This window comes from Actinia tenebrosa, unplaced genomic scaffold (genome assembly GCF_029948245.1).
Source record: "Actinia tenebrosa isolate PJP-AT-01 unplaced genomic scaffold, QUT_ActTen_1.0 PGA_scaffold7__59_contigs__length_16204524, whole genome shotgun sequence".
In the NCBI taxonomy this organism is placed as follows: domain Eukaryota; kingdom Metazoa; phylum Cnidaria; class Anthozoa; order Actiniaria; family Actiniidae; genus Actinia; species Actinia tenebrosa.
Genome location: NW_028292584.1, coordinates 14,470,378 through 14,488,658, shown reverse-complemented (window position 1 = coordinate 14,488,658; position 18,281 = coordinate 14,470,378). Strand labels below are relative to the sequence as shown.

Below are 18,281 nucleotides of genomic sequence, written 5' to 3'. Positions count from 1 at the left end.
CAGATATCTGACTCTTACATGGCCTTACTCGATTGTAATCGTTAATGAAAAAAGTATGGCTAAACGGCTGAAAAACGCCAATTATTTCTAAAGAAGGAAAATTTGAATAAAAATCAGGAAAGGAAAAGGTAGGGACGTCAAAGCCACCATCATTATTGGGCGTCTCCCGAAAAAAGATATCAACATTCGGTTGGGGATTTACTGCTGATCAGTGGAAAACATGGACTCTCTTGTATTTCTGTATTCTGCCATTTGGGGAATATCTTTCCAACAGCTGATTTGGAGGGGTGGTGGGGGAGGTTATTTCGTATTTCCTGCTTTTCACCTGTGCCTCCATTATTACAACTGAAGAGCTACAAGAAGGGACATGATACTGTGGAATTTTTTGTTATATCGTTTGACAAAAGATAGGAAAGGAACGTGTTACGACAAACATGATCTACACTGCACCTCAAACATGTATTTTAGATTTAAGGCCGGTATATTCATTAGCGCTTTTCAGCTTCTCGAACGTTTCATGGGATTTTAGGAGCGTTTCGAAATTAACAATAGATCTGTGAAATACAAATCATGAGAAAATTTCTCCAAAGCATGAACTAAGAGATATCCCTTTACCATAAGATTTCGAGAAGAACTTTCCAACCAGTATTTCACTTCTTCAGGAGGCACAACAAGTAGGAACACTTGGCGAAAGCATCCCATCCAATACCATCAACACTTAATCTTTCAGTTGGTCAAGTACTACGTTGCTTAGAGTGGAGCAATATGAATGCATACTCATGTTTTTCACCTCGATCCATTGATGTTCTTGATGATGACTATACAGAATATCTCTTTAAAGCTTATGAAACAATTTTACTTCAACACTCGGTCATTGAATGTGTTACCGATAGGTTTGAGAGAATTAGTACCATTGGATATTCGGGGACAAAGCTAGGGTCCTCTGACTCTAGACTGGAACGTTCTTCCTTCATTCTTGCAAGTTGGTGTGGCCAATATATGTGGCAGTATTGAGACAGATTCACTTTGACTTGCGCCCCGGTGTTGTCGATTTCTTTCTTAACAAACCATTATAATTGATGGCAAGCAGGAATCATTGTGTATGGCAAAGGTTCGATGGTATCAGCGACATCCAGAAAGACACAGGATTGGCAGACCACATGAAATTTGGTGCAGAAACTTGTTTGAAATGGAAGGGCCCTCTACATTCATTCCCATACGAAGGATACACAGCCAGTTTGTTGCTGCTTACGATGTTATTTGACAAAGAAGAGTATTAATTGTTTGTCCTTTACAACGTAAATTGTACGGATGATGGAGATGACAGTAAAGTATCATCCAGGAAAAATATTCAAAGCTACCAAAAATAAACTGGTTTGAACTGTGCATCAGTACTAGATAGTCAAATTGAAAATTGAATGAATTGTTTGATGAGTTTAAAATTAGATGAATTAAAATAATTATGAATGAAATTGCATATATTGCCAATAAAAAAGATGAATTCATATGTTTAGACTAAACAAAAATGATGCTGTCAAATAATATTACAGATGTTAGCGGTTTGAATGCAGCTGAGGTTAATGGGTTAATGAGTTTTCTTATTGTACTGGAAAAAACGCATGTACGGACTTACGCATATTATAAATACATCGTCCGCGTTTTTTTCCTGTGTGTATCAACGCATATAACCTCACTTTCATGACATCAAAGCAAAACAATGATTGAAGTAATGTGGTCGCAACATTGATGTCATGCGTTAGGAGAAAAAATTGACACATATGACTGAGATGAACCTGCATGCACTCCCCCCTCGTAAGTCGTAAAAACAAGCCAACATCCATTATAATTCAGTTGAAAAATTATTGATTTGTTTTGAAAAGTTTTGATTGCAATAAATTGAAACGGAAACCTCACATCGGATATACTCAGTTTGGGGTATTGTATTTGCTCCCCAGGTAAATATGGGGCAAAGCCTTCGTGCAAAAGTTGATTTCATATGTGCCCTTCATTTGACAATAGGGCAAATATAGGGCAAAAAACGGTTATCATATATCCCCACTGGGTTAAATGCGTCTAAACTAAGGGCAAATATATAACATATTTACCCATGTGTTCAGATGTATGGCAAAGCAATGGCAAATTTATTAGAAATTTACCCCCGACCTTTGCCTGCATAGGCAAATGTATGGGCAAATATAGAGCACCATATTTGCCCAACATTTGCCAAGCGGACATATGATGACCAAATCCTATTTTCGTCGATGTGAATTCACACACATACGCAGCTATGGTAAGGTCAACGGTCGATGGAAGTTCGACGTTGAAAGGAAGGTAGATGCTAATCCTCTGTGTGATTAGAAGTCATCCTCATGGGCGGTTAAGTATTGGTCTGCTACGGCGGACCTCATTTTTTCTGTTATCTGGTAAGCGGATACGGTAATTAAGGCGCCTCCTACGAATGCTGCGATTTGAGGTATCATATATCTTTATCATTTTTCCAAGCCTTTCGTAACCGCCAGGTAATGGTCTAAAGGACGTGGTCCGTCGTATAGACAGCACCAAATATGTTGTCCGCTCCGTTGACAACCGCAGCGATCGCAAATGCCTCCCAGTGTTCCCTGTCCTCCCATTTAACGCCCTCACACGTCGTCAAAGCCTACAAAGTTTGGTCAATTTCCTTCTTACGTTTGTCAGCGCCCGAGAGGTTTCAAGGGGGACAACAGCGTTCGGCTATGTCACCGTGGGTTTCGCAGGCCATACCTTCTAGGTGGTAACGGCCGGCAGCGGTACTTATGCCAGTTCTCTTCAAAGAAGGGCTCATCACAGCGGCGGCAGAGTAGGTATTTAGACAGACTTTGTTGTCGCGGTGATATTGTAAGGCTTGGAGGGGTGGACAGCTTTTGACCGCAGTCACCGCAAAGGGTGCTTATGGGACGGTATCGCAGTCGCTCCATATACCTTACAGATCCTCTTTGTAAACTAAAGTTCTTGTGTTTTAGGATCTGTGGGACACCAATGCCCAACAAAGGATCCTTCGGGGAATACCTTATTACAATGAGGACAGGTGTATTTTTTCTCCTCACGAATTATGCAGTCGGCAGGTAGTTCACATGTAATGCAGTCCATATATTGAAAGGGTAACTAGATTCCTCCCAGGCTCCTGCGCCTTAACTTCGATGTAGTATATCGGTGATGTAGGAGATCTTAATAATATCTTATTATTCTTTCTTAGGATACGTTACGTAAAGACTTATTTTAGGGTCCTTCATATTATCCTCTTTTTATTTATTATATTAAGTAATGTTAATGAGATATCATTAAAGAATAATAAGGTATCATTAAAACTAAAGGCCCTAAGAATATTAGCCTAATAACATTCAAAACATTAAGAAATAATGACATTAAAACTAAAGGCCCTAAGAATATTAGCCTAATAACATTCAAAACATTAAGAAATAATGACATTAAAACTAAAGGCCTTAAGAGACCCTACCCTATCAGCAACAACGAAGTAGGATCATTAATAAGGCATAAAGAACACCCTACTATAATGACGTGCAACGATTGCAACAAACGATTCAGTTCCTTACAGCGACTTAACTATCACACCGAAAACAAGGTCTGCTTTAAGCAACGCGCAGCAACGACATGCGAACATTGCAATAAGACCTTTACGACCAGCCAAGCTCGTTCCTACCACGTCAAAAAACAAGGTCTGCTTTAAGCAACGCGCGACAGAAACGACATGCGAACATTGCAATAAGACCTTTGCTACCGCGCAAGCTTGTTCCTACCACGTCGAAAAGAAGGTCTGTCGCCGAAACAACGCACACAACCTTACTTGCGAAGAATGCAACAAGGTACTAAGCTCTTCTCAAGCACTAGCATACCACATGGAACACAGAGTCTGCCTCAAATCTCTTTGCAAAAGCTGCAACGCATCCTTTGAAGATGCCTGGCACAAATACAGATGTAAACGATACGACCTTTCAGAAGTCGCCTGCGAAGAGCATGGCGACGTAGCAGAACGTTGTTGTCCAGTCGACACGGTAAGGCAATTAAACAACCAGAAAAAAGAAATAGACGACCTCTTTGTGAACTTCGACGTCACATTTGAAAAGGTCGCCTGGGAGAACGTAAACTACTGGAACGACACTTGCGATAAGTGTGGCTGCGTCAGGAAGGAACAACACTTGTGGCAGTGCTTATACGATCCATCGCAAGCACGTACTTTCAGTCGCTACGCCGAAATGCGTATGAAAGATGCGCTGCTACAGAAGGCGGAAATGCTACGCCAGCAACGACGATGAGGTTCTAGAGGGGATATCTCATGAAGTCCTTAACGGACTCCGCAGCCCAACACACTATCGTTAAAACCGCACCAAACCGTTCTTCACGCTTCAGACTACACATTTCATCATACAATTCCTGCACACGCTCTTTTAACCGATCTATTTCTTCCCTTTGTATTTCTATGGTGTTTTTTTTATCCTTTGCGTCGGCGGTAATCCTTATTACTGCTTCCACTGGCTCCATCTATATATGAATCCAGATCACATGCCTTGTAATGCTCTGATAGTAGGACCCACCGGCTGCGGAAAGACCCAGTTCATCGTGGAGCAGCTATTAGGACCCTTTAGATACCGCTTCGACTACATAGTGTTATTATGCCCCACCTACGTGAATAACCGCACCTGGGAAGGCATAGGAGTGAAAGATGACGACTTCTTTGTGGACATATTAGACCCTAATGAGTTATCCAACCATTTGAAGTTCTGGCACAAGCAATTCCCTAAAGATACGCAAACCTTGCTCATACTGGATGACATTGCCTGCGGGGACGACGTAAAAAAGCGCACTTCCGAATTAGTGAAGCTCGCGTTCAGCGGCAGACATGACAATATTAGTGTTTGGTTGCTCTCGCAGCAGCTTACCAGTGTCTCTAAACCCTTCAGGGAAAACATAGGCTCCCTGGTCGTATTTTATACACCCAGTAAGTCTGACCTGGAAACCATCTTAAGCGACTACGGCGGTGAAATATCCAAGGAACAGTTGTATGAATACATGCGGTATTTAAAGACGCATCAACATTCCAAGATGATATTCACTTTAAGGTTTCCTTATAACGTTAACATATATGGAGATTGAGCAGCTCTTAGATGAAGTCCCCACACAGTTAGACGAAAGTAACCTCAAGGAACAACTCAACATCCTTGTGTCTTCGGGGAAGTGTAAAGAAATGATAGGCAAGGAACTTACCCATGAGCAAGTTAACAAGTTGTCAGAAGATGAAGTCAAAAAGTTCCATAAGAGGTACGAGGCTGCCCTTGCAAGTAAGACCACGGACGCCGTCGCAGACTCCGCTATCCGACTTGCGACTAAATTGCTTGGACTTGCACTGCCCATAGACGACGTGGAGCAACTACAGAAGGACATAAGAGATGACTATGTCATTGCCCAAGAACTTAAAATAACCTGCGGGTGGTTGTCTTTGAAGTGCGGTAAGTTAATGGCAGTAGCCTCTGCGGCACTTCACGTAGCTCAGCACGTCAACTTGAAGGAGGTACTAGGTTCCTTCGGAACATCTTGGAAGGACTTCAAGAAGGATAGAGAAGTCGAAAAGGTCTTCCAGGCAGCACTTGCTGATGATCAAGTCGCCTCAAGTACTTAGTCAAGTCGTCCTTAAGTCGTCTTAAGTACTTAGTCAAGTACTTAGTCAAGTCATTGTCAAGTACTTAGTCAAGTCATCCTTAAGTACTTAGTCAAGTCATTGTCAAGTCGTCTTAAGTACTTAGTCAAGTCATTGTCAAGTACTTAGTCAAGTCGTCTTAAGTCATTCTCAAGTACTTAGTCAAGTCATTGCCAAGTCGTCCTTAAGTACTTAATCAAGTCATCCTTAAGTCATTGTCAAGTCGCCGTCAAGTTATTATCAAGTCCTTCAAGTCCTTAGATATAAGATGAGTGGCACCGAAGAACAACCTCAGGAGGAGCAGAAGATTACCAAGCCTAAATCTGCAGGCAGAGTTGCCGCGGGAAAGAAGCTCGCGGAGATGAACAGGAAGAACAAAGCCAAAAAAGAAGAAAAGGTGGAGGACGAAAGCGAATCCTTTTGGAATCCCGGCTATGTCATCGGCGCGTTAGGAATTGCTATAGCAGCAGGCAGCTTTTACTTACAATGGCGGAATATGAAGCCAGAAGTAAAGTGGGAGACCCCAACATATCACGCACCTGTGGAGGTCAGAAAAAACAAAATCCCTGAAATGGAATGACCTTCTCGCTTTGTAATATAATGTCGACCGCGTTGTTGAAAACTGTTGAAGGAGCAGCTATCATTACCTCTATTGTTGCGGGTATTGGTTGGGTAGGTAAGAAAGTGCTCAAAGAAGACTTTACTGAAGACCCAAGCAAGAGCTTCGCTAATTTTGCTAAGATGACCGCTGCCGTTGGCGGGGCTATCATGCTAAAGGATTACCTACGAAAGGAAAAGTACCTGCCTAACATATAATGGTTAGCTTAGTCGCAGGTGGAGTTATTCCAGCTTTAGCATTTACAGGAGCTAATTATGGCGGTAGATATCTGGATAAATTAGTTAGCGGTGATAAAAACGCAGAATCTAACGCCGAAAGAAAAAGGCACGACTTAGCGCTGGAGAAATATCAGCGGGACGTGGCGGCTTGGAATAAAAAAAGACAAGCCTACAGGGATTGGTTGGATAAGAATTACCAAGACAAAATGCAGGCGGATAAGAACTTCGAAAACACAGACTACGCCTTCAAACTTTATTCGCAGGCGCACCCAACAGTGGTGTTAAAGAAGCCTGACTTTAAGAATTACTACCAGCCTTCTAAGAAACAAAAAAATAGTGAGTTGGTCTTCGTAGGAGTCGCAGGGCTGGCAGGAGGCGTGGCCTTGGCGTATCTAATATAATGATCGTCTTTTTGGAAAGCGACAAGAATGACTTTACCACTTATCTGAATCCTCCCATCCGCGCGGAAAGGGTTCGGTTGGTTAGTTGCTCTTTGTACAATTCTTGGTATAATTTAATTGATGGCTTTGTCGTTGACAATGCCGCCAAACCAAAAATACCAGATTCCCAATACACACCTATAACACTGGCTAAGGAGCTAGCAAAGCATGGATATACTCTTACCACAGGATTACCCCATGAAATGACATTCAAAAAAAATAGTGGGAGCGCTAATTTGAAGGACAGTTCATTGGTAGAACTCCTGGGTCTTACTAGTACCACGATAAATAGCGGCAGTACATATGATGTAAAATGGAAAGTCGCATCCTCTTACGAAGTCTATTGCGACTTGGTCCATAGTTACAATAATGGAGAAAAGTCTTCTCTTATGTCCAAGTTTCTACCAAAAGGTAATCCATTTGACCTGGTAGAATACACTCCCATTTCTTTGAGCTATGATTTATCTAATTTGGTAGAAAGCATAAACATCACCATTAAAGTGGACGGAAAGACGGTGGATTTTAACGGACGCAAGATCAATCTTGTTTTATCCTTCGCTTGAATCAAGCGAAGCGCGATTCTATTCATATAATGGGCCGAACTGAGGACAAACTTAAAAGGATTTACTATGGGCCTGAAGGCTATTGGAAAGGAGCGTCAGCTATTAAAAAACTCGCGACCGCGGCCAGGGTATCAGATGAAACGGCTAAGAACTGGTTGAAAAAACAAACCCTCTGGCAGGTTTATCTTCCCGTGCCTAAGTACATTCCCAGGCCCAGCTTTACCGTAAATACCCCCAATGAAGTTCATCAGGCGGATTTGCTCTTCTTACCGCACGACAAGGTGAGAAAGAAGACCTATAGATACGCTTTGACCGTAGTTGATATCGCAAGCAGATATAAGGACGCCGAACCCATAACCAGCAAGGATTCTGGGGAAGTCGCAGAAGCCCTAGGTAGGATTTATAAGCGCATCTTGAAATGGCCCAAGCTGCTGCAAGTGGATGCGGGAACAGAGTTTATGGGCGTGGTTACTAAGACCCTGAAAGACCACAGCACTAAGATTAGGAGAGCCGAAGCAGAGTACCACAGGGGTCAGAGCATCGTCGAAAGATTCAATAAGACCCTGGCCGAGCGTCTCTTTGGGTACCAGTATTGGAAAGAGCTGGAAGATCCATCCAAACGCAACAGAGAATGGACTCAGAGGCTCCCCCAGGTCATCGTGGCTTTGAACAACGAGGCGGCCAGGGCTACGGGAATAAAACCCAGGGATGCCATAAAAAAGAAACACGTGGAACACAAGTCCTACGTCAGAAGTTCGAGGGCGGTCTTCCCCCATGAAAAAAGATTAGGTAATGTCACGGTTCGATATCTCTATGAGCCGGGTGAATTAGAAGGAGGATCCAAAAGAGCTACGGATCCTAATTGGTCTTTGGAAACTTACCAGATCCGAAGTGCGATAGCTAAGAAGGGTCAGCCCATCTTGTATTATCTTCACGATGGCCCCACACGTGGGTTCGTCATGGAAGAACTGCTTATCGTGTGATGTCCGAATGCTATCGTATGGATACCATCATCACACATCCACCTCTTACCGTCAAATGCAGACAGTGACACCTTCTCCTGTGTAACGTTGTGTATTTGATGTCCGTAGCTGCGCAGGCTGTTCATTTTATGTCGCTGTTCCTTACGCGTACGCAGGACCTTTAAGTATGAATCGTGGGTTATGTCCTTCTTAACCACGTACTTTTTTACGCCTTTAGCTTTCTTTTCTACACCGTCCAGCTTTAGCACGCTGTACATCTTGGGTTTCAGGCCCACGTATTCCACGATGGGTTTTCCTTTCATCTCATCCTTCATTTTCCCGATTACTTTCTTGTTTTTAGGGGAGTAAAGAAAGTGGTCGCGTGGGTAATCGCTGGTGTCGTATTCATCGATGTCGGGAACACAGTCTTCGTAAATGTCTTCCGTCTGCACCTCTAGTATCAAGGAATCGGTGTCGGTGTATAAGAGGCGGCACTTATCACCGTATTTCGGTTTTAGCTTGTCGTAGTAAAACTCATACATCAGCAGTTTTGATAGGTCTAACACTGTAAACCCCGTGTATACGGGTTTATTCAGGAATAGATTCGCTTTCTTCATGTGAATCACGTAGAAGTTTAACATTTCTACGTATCTAACGAATCCAGGCTGTGATACGTATGCTTCTGCTTCCTCCCTGGTGCTGGCTATCTTTATGCTTACGCGCTTGCGGATGTTCTCCATTGTCTTACCAAATACGCTATTGTTCATTAGTTTAAACAGGTTCTTTTCGAAGTCATTCTTTGCCTGCGTGCGCTTTTGTGTGTTAAAGTCAATGTAGGAGCGCATCCATGGTTCCTGCGTGAACTTCAAAACGCGATGGATCTTCTTCACGCGTAAGCCGTGGCGCACATAGAACTGCAGGTTGCGGTAATGCACCACGTACTTTCGCTTGTCCATCAGGTTCATCGTTAGCTTCCTGTAGGGTTTGTAGCCAGGGCACATTTCCCTCTGCAGCGGACTCAGCTGCTTAAATGGTATTTCTATTGCTTCTGGTGCTAATGGGAACTCATTGTGCGCGTCGTGCAAGTGCTCTGGGTATTCCAGGTCCACCTCCAGCACGTAACCTTTGTCGTCTTCTTTACCTACGTTTAGGTAAAACTCTATGGGCTTTATGTTGTCCCATTCGAAGTCGCGTACAGGTAAGTACTGCGACATTGCCCAACCGTAGAGGTTGTTTGCGTCTAAGTAGAATATGTATGTGGTTGGCTTCTCCGGGTCGTACTCCACCGTGGGATTGTTCGCTTTTGCGTATCGTCTGCTGGGTCCGCAAACACCGCCGCGGATACCGTCTTCCATAAAGCGGTACATGTCGTATTCCGTTAGGAGATCCAGTTGCGCGTTTGTCTTCTTTAGAAGCGCACTCCAACTAAGTCCAGGAGCCGTGTAGAAGTTCGCTGGATCCAACCCGTAGTATTCCATTGCCATCTTTCGAAAGCTTTGGAAAACATCTGCGAGCAGCACTACGTCTGAACGTAGGTAGATGTCGTGGTATTCTCCCATATTCTCACAGGAGTACTTTTCCCACACATCTAACGCATGCTGGTACTCCTCGTCCTTTATACCAGACTCGTTTAGGGTGCTGTAGAATCTCTCTTTGGGTGGTAGGGGCTCTTCGAATCGCTCCCAGGAGTCCATGTATTCGTATGGGTAGACTCCTTTCCTTTCCGCGCCGTATTGACTGGAAATGGGGAACTCCGTGTTGTATTTAACCAAGTTTGCTAAGGAGTCCGCCATGAACTGCTGCGAGTCTAAGAACTTCAGCTTGCCTACGGTTACGGACATGTACCTTTCTTTGTTGTTGGGTATGCACTTTACTTCGGAGCCGTCTGTTCCTTGTAAGAGTAAGTGACTGTCGTAACCCCTTAAATTGTGAAAGAATACGGGTATTTCCATTTCTGGATCTACTTTGAAGTTTATATTACATTTCCAATGAGCCGCACCTCTGTATTTACCCGTGATGTGGCAGTGATCTCTAACCTTATCCACATAGAAATCCTCAACAAATGCTTTGTGGCAGTGAATGCAATGCGTGGAGGGCTTTCCCGGCTTCTCACCCTTCTTAGCATACTTCCCGCATTTAAAATGAGCTTCTCCTAAATACTTTCCATCTTCATCCCACGCTTTCTTGGCTCGTCTTCCAAACTGGAGAAGCGTATGTTGGCAAATGTGGCATTTCTTTGCCTTGGTAAAAGCCTCCTGGTTCTCTTTGGTAAATACCATCTTCTTTGGGTGTCTTAATTGTTCTCTTATCTCTTCCTCCTCTTCTCGCAATGCTTCTAGAAACTCATTAGCTGCGTTCTTACCTCGGTAAATTACAGGAGGGTCAGCCTTACCGTCTGATCTGACTACTATGTAACCAAAGGAGCAGATCTCGTGTAATCCCACCTTATTCGTGGCACCACTTTTCTGCTCTTCCTTAGTTATCAACGCTTCAAAGTCTGCATATATCACGTAAGGCACCTGCATCTGCTTTTGATGGTCTGAGTAGGATAGGTTCTTATCTGTGGGCATCTGGATCCGTTGCGCCACTTCTTCGACTCCGCGACATATTTCATCGTGTTCCTTTAGAGCTTTAACGCTGGTAAAGGATAATAAGCAGCAATCGCAGAAGTATTTCTTACCTTTGTGTTTGGTGTGTCTGTAAAACAGTCTGCTAATATGTTTAACCCACGAATAATGTCCGCCGTGGTAGAAAAGGTGTATTCGTTCTCCTTTACTCTTTGACAACACTAGTGGTACTATCGTTTGGTCTCTGACTCCATAAACGTTAATTGCTAAATCGTTTATTTCCTCAAATATGGGGATGTCTATCAACTGCATGGGAAATTCCACACCATCCCACTCTAAATCGTCTGTGGGATACTTACTTGTCCTACAGGGATCCTTATCTACTGGATACAGCGCGGATCGTATTGCCCACATAAAGCAGCGGTTGTCGTCATTTTTTACGTTGACTATGGCTTTCTTCCTTTCTACCCACGTTGGTAGGGGTACGTAACTTCCTCCTCGTATTGGCACGTACCTTGCCATGCTAACCTCCATACCTTCTACCTCCTCCACTGTCCAACCTGATCCTTCTTTCGTGTAGTTAGACAGCGATTCCATTATTGCTTCTAAGGCTTCGCTGAGTGACCTATCCAGATTCGTGGACTCTAATATCACTAACGACTTTGATCGCAGCATTGCTGTCGTCGTTGCCTCATCTTTTGATAAACTTACTTCTACCATTATACTCGCTTTCAGGGCTCCTAATTCTTCTATGCCTTTTCGAAGCGTTCTCTTGACCTTCCTTTCTGACTGGCGCCAAAACTGTCTAACATCAATCTCACCGTTACCGGGTATTGGCACCGTTTCGAAATTGCTTTGGGATTCCATCTATATAATAGGAAATATCTTATACCTAATTCCAGACCCTTTTCAGATCGTCGTAGTCATACTCACAATCCTGACAATGCCAAAACAATTTAACCTTAGTCTCAAACTTCTTACCACATCCACAATCATAGCTACTCATACATTTCGTCTTCATCTTCAAATGCTTCTTCAAGTCCACTTCTTTCTTAAAAGTTCTCTTACAATCTTCGCACTCCATATATAGACTAACATATTTTACATAGACGCGGGATGCGGGTAATCGCGGTACGAATCGAGGGGGGTACTTTAGGCGGGTAATCCTCCGGTGGTCGTTGCGCTGGAACCCCCATCCCCTATACTACTCGAATACGTTTCTTATGATTGTGAAATATTATATTCATTATTCTTATAATTCAGTGCAATAATGAATATTGTTGATTTTTCTTCATTTAAGAAATGTTTCTAGGAACAATATTCAGTTTATCCCCCAACACTCGTGCAAAAACTATTTAAATCTAATTTACCTGTGAGTATTGATAAGCCTTGTTTCTATTTCTTAATTCTCTCTTTATGGAGCTTCCATTTTGAGCTTACCTTATGAATATGCATCCATGTCTAAATGTTTTGATTTGAGATTTGCGTGAATGAGCACATATGCTATTGATTTTACCTATAGTCAGCACCTTAGGTGCTGCAGTGGCACGTGTGTTTATGTATGTGTTTTTCTTGTCACGAGCCTTTTTGAAGGCAATAGTATATTTTATCTTAGTAGATTTAAACTTGTATTTGCATTTATATTTAACTTTTATATCATATTGTAATTTGTATTTGTCAATGCTTCTGAAAAGCCCTGTAAAGGGATAAAGTAATAAAGTATGTATGTATGTATATCTGTACAGATCATTATCTTCTAACAACACTAACGCCATTAGTGAAGGAGCATTTGCAGGACTTGCAAAACTACGGGAATTGTAAGTGACACTAATAATGCGTTGTTGATGGGGTACCTGATTGTCGGTTAACTAATTTCTTTAGTGGTGTCACAACCTTTTATAAATACTGCTTTTGTTTTGATCCACTGAATAATAACTTTCATTGTAACATTTTTTGAAACAGGAATCTCCAAGATAACATTATCAAACAGTGGGAAACAACGTTGATTCACCATGAAGAGCTACCAAATCTCGTCATGTTGAACATTGCACAAAATGTTTATTGGAAGCCAGATCAACAAATTCTGTCTCTACCAAACTTAACGACTATCGATTTATTATTAATGCACAAGCCAAAGGGTTATCACTGGCGGCTATTCAAATGCTATCTAGTTAGAAGAAATATCATAAAAACATTAGAAAATACATCTATCTTTGTGGAAACAATTTCACCGTCTATTAAAGAAAACATTCATCCAAATGTCCTATTATTAAGACCGAATGACTGTTGGCAGAATAAGCTCTTTTTCCGTGATGTCAGCTACTGGAATATCATCGATGAAAGTGGCTTTTATTTTCATTGCAGGAGGCTTGAACCTTATCGCGTAGCTATAGAATCAACCCTAAACGTAATTTTTCTCATATAAAGGAACAAAACTCATGGTATTTCGTTAGAAATTTAGAAACATCGTATTGCTGGAACGCGATTGGACGAATTCATATCATGACTTTGGTAGAAGGGATTTTTGCTTTGGTTTTAAATCTGTTTGTTATTATGACAACTTTAAGAAGCAGAGTTCTGCGAGAGTCTGTACCGCATGTTCTTGTGGCTAATATTGCTGTAGGAGACCTTTTCATCAGCATTTATATGATCATTATTGCCTGGACAAGACAAATCATGGATGCTACTCAATACTCTGCTTTCACACAGTACTGCAAAGTCGTTGGTCTTTTCTTCCTTGTTGGACAAATTTCAAGCCCTTTAATGTCGTTCATAATGACATTAGAAAGGTACTTAGCTGTTGTATACTGCATGAGACCACACATCAGAATCACTAAGGGAATGTGTTGTATTGCCATGGTAATTGTCTGGGGTTTGTCAATTTCACTGGCGGTCAGTTTCATGATTTCCCCGAAATTCTCGAATAAAACAGACAGCATGTGCATCCCGTTACAAAACACTAACAATATAGATGTACTTAAATATGTTGGAGGTATTGGAGTCGTGCTGTATATCCTTGCAATGTCCTTATATGCTTATTTGGATTTGGATTTCCGAAAGACTAACCAGAAGACCGTACAACTACAAAGAGAAAACCGCGTAGCACGTAGGATTGCACTCATTATGTTCACTAATGTTCTATTTTTTATTCTTCCTTTAGTCTTAATTGTAATTGTCACAAGTCTTAGGGACAACATACTATACGTCAATGGATCTCTCAAGGATTCTGGTCTTCGAGTCTCGATTTTCAAAACGAGTCTCGATTTTCAAAACGTGTCTCGATTTCCATGAACGAGTCTCGATCTCTAACGACATGTCTCGATTCCCAAGAACGAGTCTCGATTCAATCGAGGGGGCTTTTAATCGAGGGACGATCGACGATCGAGGAGGCTTTTTGGAAATCGAGGAAGTATTGAGTTCAAACCGAAATACGTACGTTATTTAAAAAAGCAAAGCCTTATATAAAAGCTACCGCTATCCTATTATATTATATATTGAAGAGATATTGATAGAAAACGAGCGCGCGTTGAGTTATACAAGCACGCGAGGAATTGCGTGAGTCCGAGAAAAGTACTATTAATATCATATAGAAAGTAAAATTAAATGTGTCATTATTTTGGCCCGCTTTTCACGTAAATTATGGAGGACTTATTGGATATTTTTTCGTTGTGATTTAATTAAACAAAAATATCCCTGCATAATAATTAAATCCAAAAGTTCTAAATATACTGTAGGGTCGTTTTATGGCAAGACTGGAGGGCTCCTATTTGCAATTGCCTTCAAAAAAACGGGAATAAAAAATGGGAATATGAAAATGTTTTTATGATGAAAAGGTGGAACTTTGGGAGTTGGACTCTTTTCGATTATTTCGAGCCGTTAATCATTCGAAGTAAAAAATTGCACACTTAACACAGACGCGTGATCTGACGCAATGTAAGGACCTCCGTTTTATTTTTTATTAACTTAGTATACAATTATTTATTTATTTTTGTGGCATTAAATTTTTAATAAGAATTCATAGTTGTACAGTATCTTTTTTTACATAACATGTGCTAATTTAATACTAGTAATTATCTCGCAAATATCAGACTCCTATATTAACAAATCTCGTTTCATATTTCCTACAAACTGTAATTGCTCATATTCAGAATACATATAATATAAAAATGGCAGCAGTACTTTTTTTAAAATGCTGTAATGATATGTGTTACAGAATGTATCCCAATTCCCAATGAAAGTTTTAGTGGACATCAAAGTTTTTCCATGGCATATATATTTGGAAATTATTTTTTTTCATAAGCATGTGTCCTGTCCGTGGAATGTTGTGGTATGGCCTTGATGACGTCCACCAAAACCGAGTTTGTTTGACCGAAAATGAAAAAAAGCCAGTGACGAATTAAGTAGACTAGTTATTCTTCATACGTTTAGCTTTTTCCCTCCTCAATATTCTCCTTCTCTTTTTCGCTGCTTCTTTTGTTTCTTTGTTTTCCCTTTCCTTTTCCCTTCTTTCCCTTTCCTCCCTTTCCTTTTCTTCGTTTTCCCTTGGTTCCCTTTCCTTTTCCCTAATTTCGAATTCCCTTTCTTCCTTTTTTCTCTTTTCACCATTTTTTCTTTCTTTTTCTTGTTGTTTAAGGTTCACAATCAAGTCATCTGTAAATTAAGAAAAAACATCCAACTACATTAATTGTGTACTTATAATTTATTGTTTATACTAATTTTTTAATTTCTTTTTTTGGAATGTTTTGAGGTAATAAGCTTTGTTAATAATTATGAATATAATAGACATATTTTACCATCACAAAGTAGTAAGGTCGAGTCATCTCCTTTATCATATTCATTGGGATCGTTTTCCCTGAAAACCACCTGAAATGGGAAAGAAAAAAATGGGCAGCAACAGAGGCAGTATTCTCTACTATATAAAAAAAGATATAAATAGATAATTATTTGAAAAATAAAATGAAAATATTCAAGAATTAAAACATTCACAGAACCCCGTTCAAAAATCCCCATCAAATTGTACTATTCTACAATATCCACGCCAAGGCATAATACAGACATGCCAGTCCTTCTGCGTGCAAAACTAGCCGTTGTGTTTGACACCCACCAGTCCAGGCCAGTCCCTCCGGATGCAATCTCAGCGTTGTGATTGACACCCTCCGGTCCAGGCATGCTGCAGACATGCCAGTCCCTCCGGGTGCCAACCGTGCTTTGTGCTTGACACCCTCCGGTCCAGGCATGCTGCAGACATGCCAGTCCCTCCGGGTGCCAACCCTGCTTTGTGCTTGACACCCTCCGGTCCAGGCATGCTGCAGACATGCCAGTCCCTCCGGGTGCCAACCGTGCTTTGTGCTTGACACCCTCCGGTCCATGCCTGTCCCTCCGGGTGCCAACCCTGTGTTGTGCTTGACACCCTGCGGTCCATGCCTGTCCCTCCGGGTGCCAACCCTGTGTTGTGCTTGACACCCTCCGGTCCATGCCTGTCCCTCCGGGTACAAACCTGGCTTTCCGCTTGACACCCTCTGGTCCAGGCATGCTGCAGACATGCCAGTCCCTCAGGGTGCCAAACTTAAGCGGCCATTTTCCAGTCCCAAAGCATGCCCTTAACTTATGCTCACACCTTGAGGTTCAAGCATTCAAAGATGATGCCCTCCTCACCAAGTGTTTAAAAAAGTAAAGAAAACTCAACCCTGAAACTGCATAAGTACAAAAGCACTTACCTCCTTCTCTTCACTGTCAGGAACATAATGCGGCTGTTGAAAAAGAATAATAACGTAATAAATTTAATATGCCTTTTAAAGTTTCTAACCAATCTATCAAGTTTGACCTTTAACAAAATTATTTACTGGATTAGTGCTGGCTGAGGTATGAAATTCAAATTCAAGGAGTATTCAGGTACATGTTCATCTATAAACTAAGCCATCTAGACAGTGTTTGGACCAACGTTCAATTAATTTCCAGTTTGCTAGAATAATTGTAGGCCGACCAATATGGAAACACATTGAAAAATATGGGATGGCTAGTTCTATTTAAGAACTATGCAAAAAAGTAAATTTTAAATTAAATTGTGTTTTTGTAATACTCACATCTACCAATAGTTTACTTTGTTTCTTTTTCCTATGAACATCGCAATAAAATTATTATTATAAAATTACAGCAACAACAAAAACATTAATAATAATGAAATGTATGCTTTATTGTTAGCTGAAAAAAACTAAATGTTCCTACAATCTAGTCTTCACTCAAGAAAACTTGCCCTTCAATATTCCATATTCAAGCCTTCCCAGGCTCTTAATTTTTTTTGGGGAGGGGGGGGGGGGGGGGAGGGGAAGAAAAAAAATGTTTAAAAAAAAAATACTTACTTCAGTTGGGGTTTGCGTCTAGAATATTGTAATTCCTCCATTGCATTTACAAATCTTTGTGTATATACAAACCCTTCAACAAAAAAGTGACCATTCCATTATTAATGAAGTCAAATATATTTTATAAATATTTATATTATACAAAAGTGTAAATAATAATCACTGTACCATGCAAACTTACCAGTTTGTATCAACTTTATTTCCATTTCATGTTTATTCAAAGGGAAGCAAAGGATTAACTTCCCTTTTCCTTTCATGGAGAACTTTCTGTAAACTACATTAGGATCCAGATTGAAAAGAAATTCATTTTATAAATCGGTTATGAAACACTAGTTTAATTTCATATAAATGAATGGCCATGGTTTATATACCCAACTTTTTTCCCCCTGCACAATTCCACTGCTATACGTTATAGTAATAATAAAAAGTTGAGTTATACACTGTGAAAACATGAAAAAACGAAAAAAGTACGTTTTTTCATCTTTTCACGGTGTATAATTCAACTTTTTATCATTACTGTTTCATTAGAAACACCGAGGCATCTCACACTAGATTTTAGCTAGTTATCTCGCCTTATATTACAATAGTGAGTGCCAGTAACAGCATTTCAATGACTGTAAATCACTGTGCATATAGCTATTGAACATTGTTTTTTTATGGAACGTACCATTGCTTTCTCTATTATACTAATAATCAACAAATAATTTTTTCTTACGTTCTTCACTTGCATGGGAGCCTTCCTGTATGAAGACAATTAGCGGAAAGTCGCCTTCCATTTCTTCAGCAGAATTACTGAGTGATCTAGTCAAATCACTGGTCATAGGATAAACATTACCAACACTGCAGGGCCAATAAAGAAATAAA

The 18,281-nt window shown here is 40.9% G+C and overlaps 2 protein-coding genes across 2 annotated transcripts; one reads left to right on the top strand and one right to left on the bottom strand.

Annotated features, from left to right (window-relative positions):
* The first annotated feature begins 13,560 nt into the window (after window positions 1-13,560).
* On the top strand, window positions 13,561-14,349 carry LOC116296046 (follicle-stimulating hormone receptor-like). Its single transcript, XM_031704001.2, has one exon. The coding sequence runs from the start codon at window positions 13,561-13,563 to the stop codon at window positions 14,347-14,349; it is 789 nt and encodes a 262-aa protein (XP_031559861.1).
* Window positions 14,350-14,982: 633 nt separating this feature from the next.
* On the bottom strand, window positions 14,983-18,250 carry LOC148905734 (uncharacterized). The gene is made up of 7 exons (XM_089040118.1): window positions 18,133-18,250; window positions 17,599-17,691; window positions 17,418-17,490; window positions 17,142-17,172; window positions 16,776-16,808; window positions 15,852-15,921; window positions 14,983-15,708 (listed from the first exon to the last, which is right to left on the bottom strand). The coding sequence occupies exons 1-7, from the start codon at window positions 18,236-18,238 to the stop codon at window positions 15,464-15,466; spliced, it is 651 nt and encodes a 216-aa protein (XP_088896244.1). The 5' UTR covers window positions 18,239-18,250; the 3' UTR covers window positions 14,983-15,463.
* Between the last annotated feature and the right edge of the window lie 31 nt (window positions 18,251-18,281).

Coding starts and splice junctions, on each gene's coding strand:
- LOC116296046 (XM_031704001.2), top strand. CDS start 13,561: ATGACTTTGGTAGAAGGGATTTTTGCTTTGGTTTTAAATCTGTTTGTT.
- LOC148905734 (XM_089040118.1), bottom strand. CDS start 18,238: ATGACCAGTGATTTGACTAGATCACTCAGTAATTCTGCTGAAGAAATG. Junction 17,491..17,598: donor AATAAAGTTGATACAAACTG/GTAAGTTTGCAT, acceptor TTTTTGTTGAAG/GGTTTGTATATACACAAAGA. Junction 15,709..15,851: donor GACCTTACTACTTTGTGATG/GTAAAATATGTC, acceptor CTTAATTTACAG/ATGACTTGATTGTGAACCTT.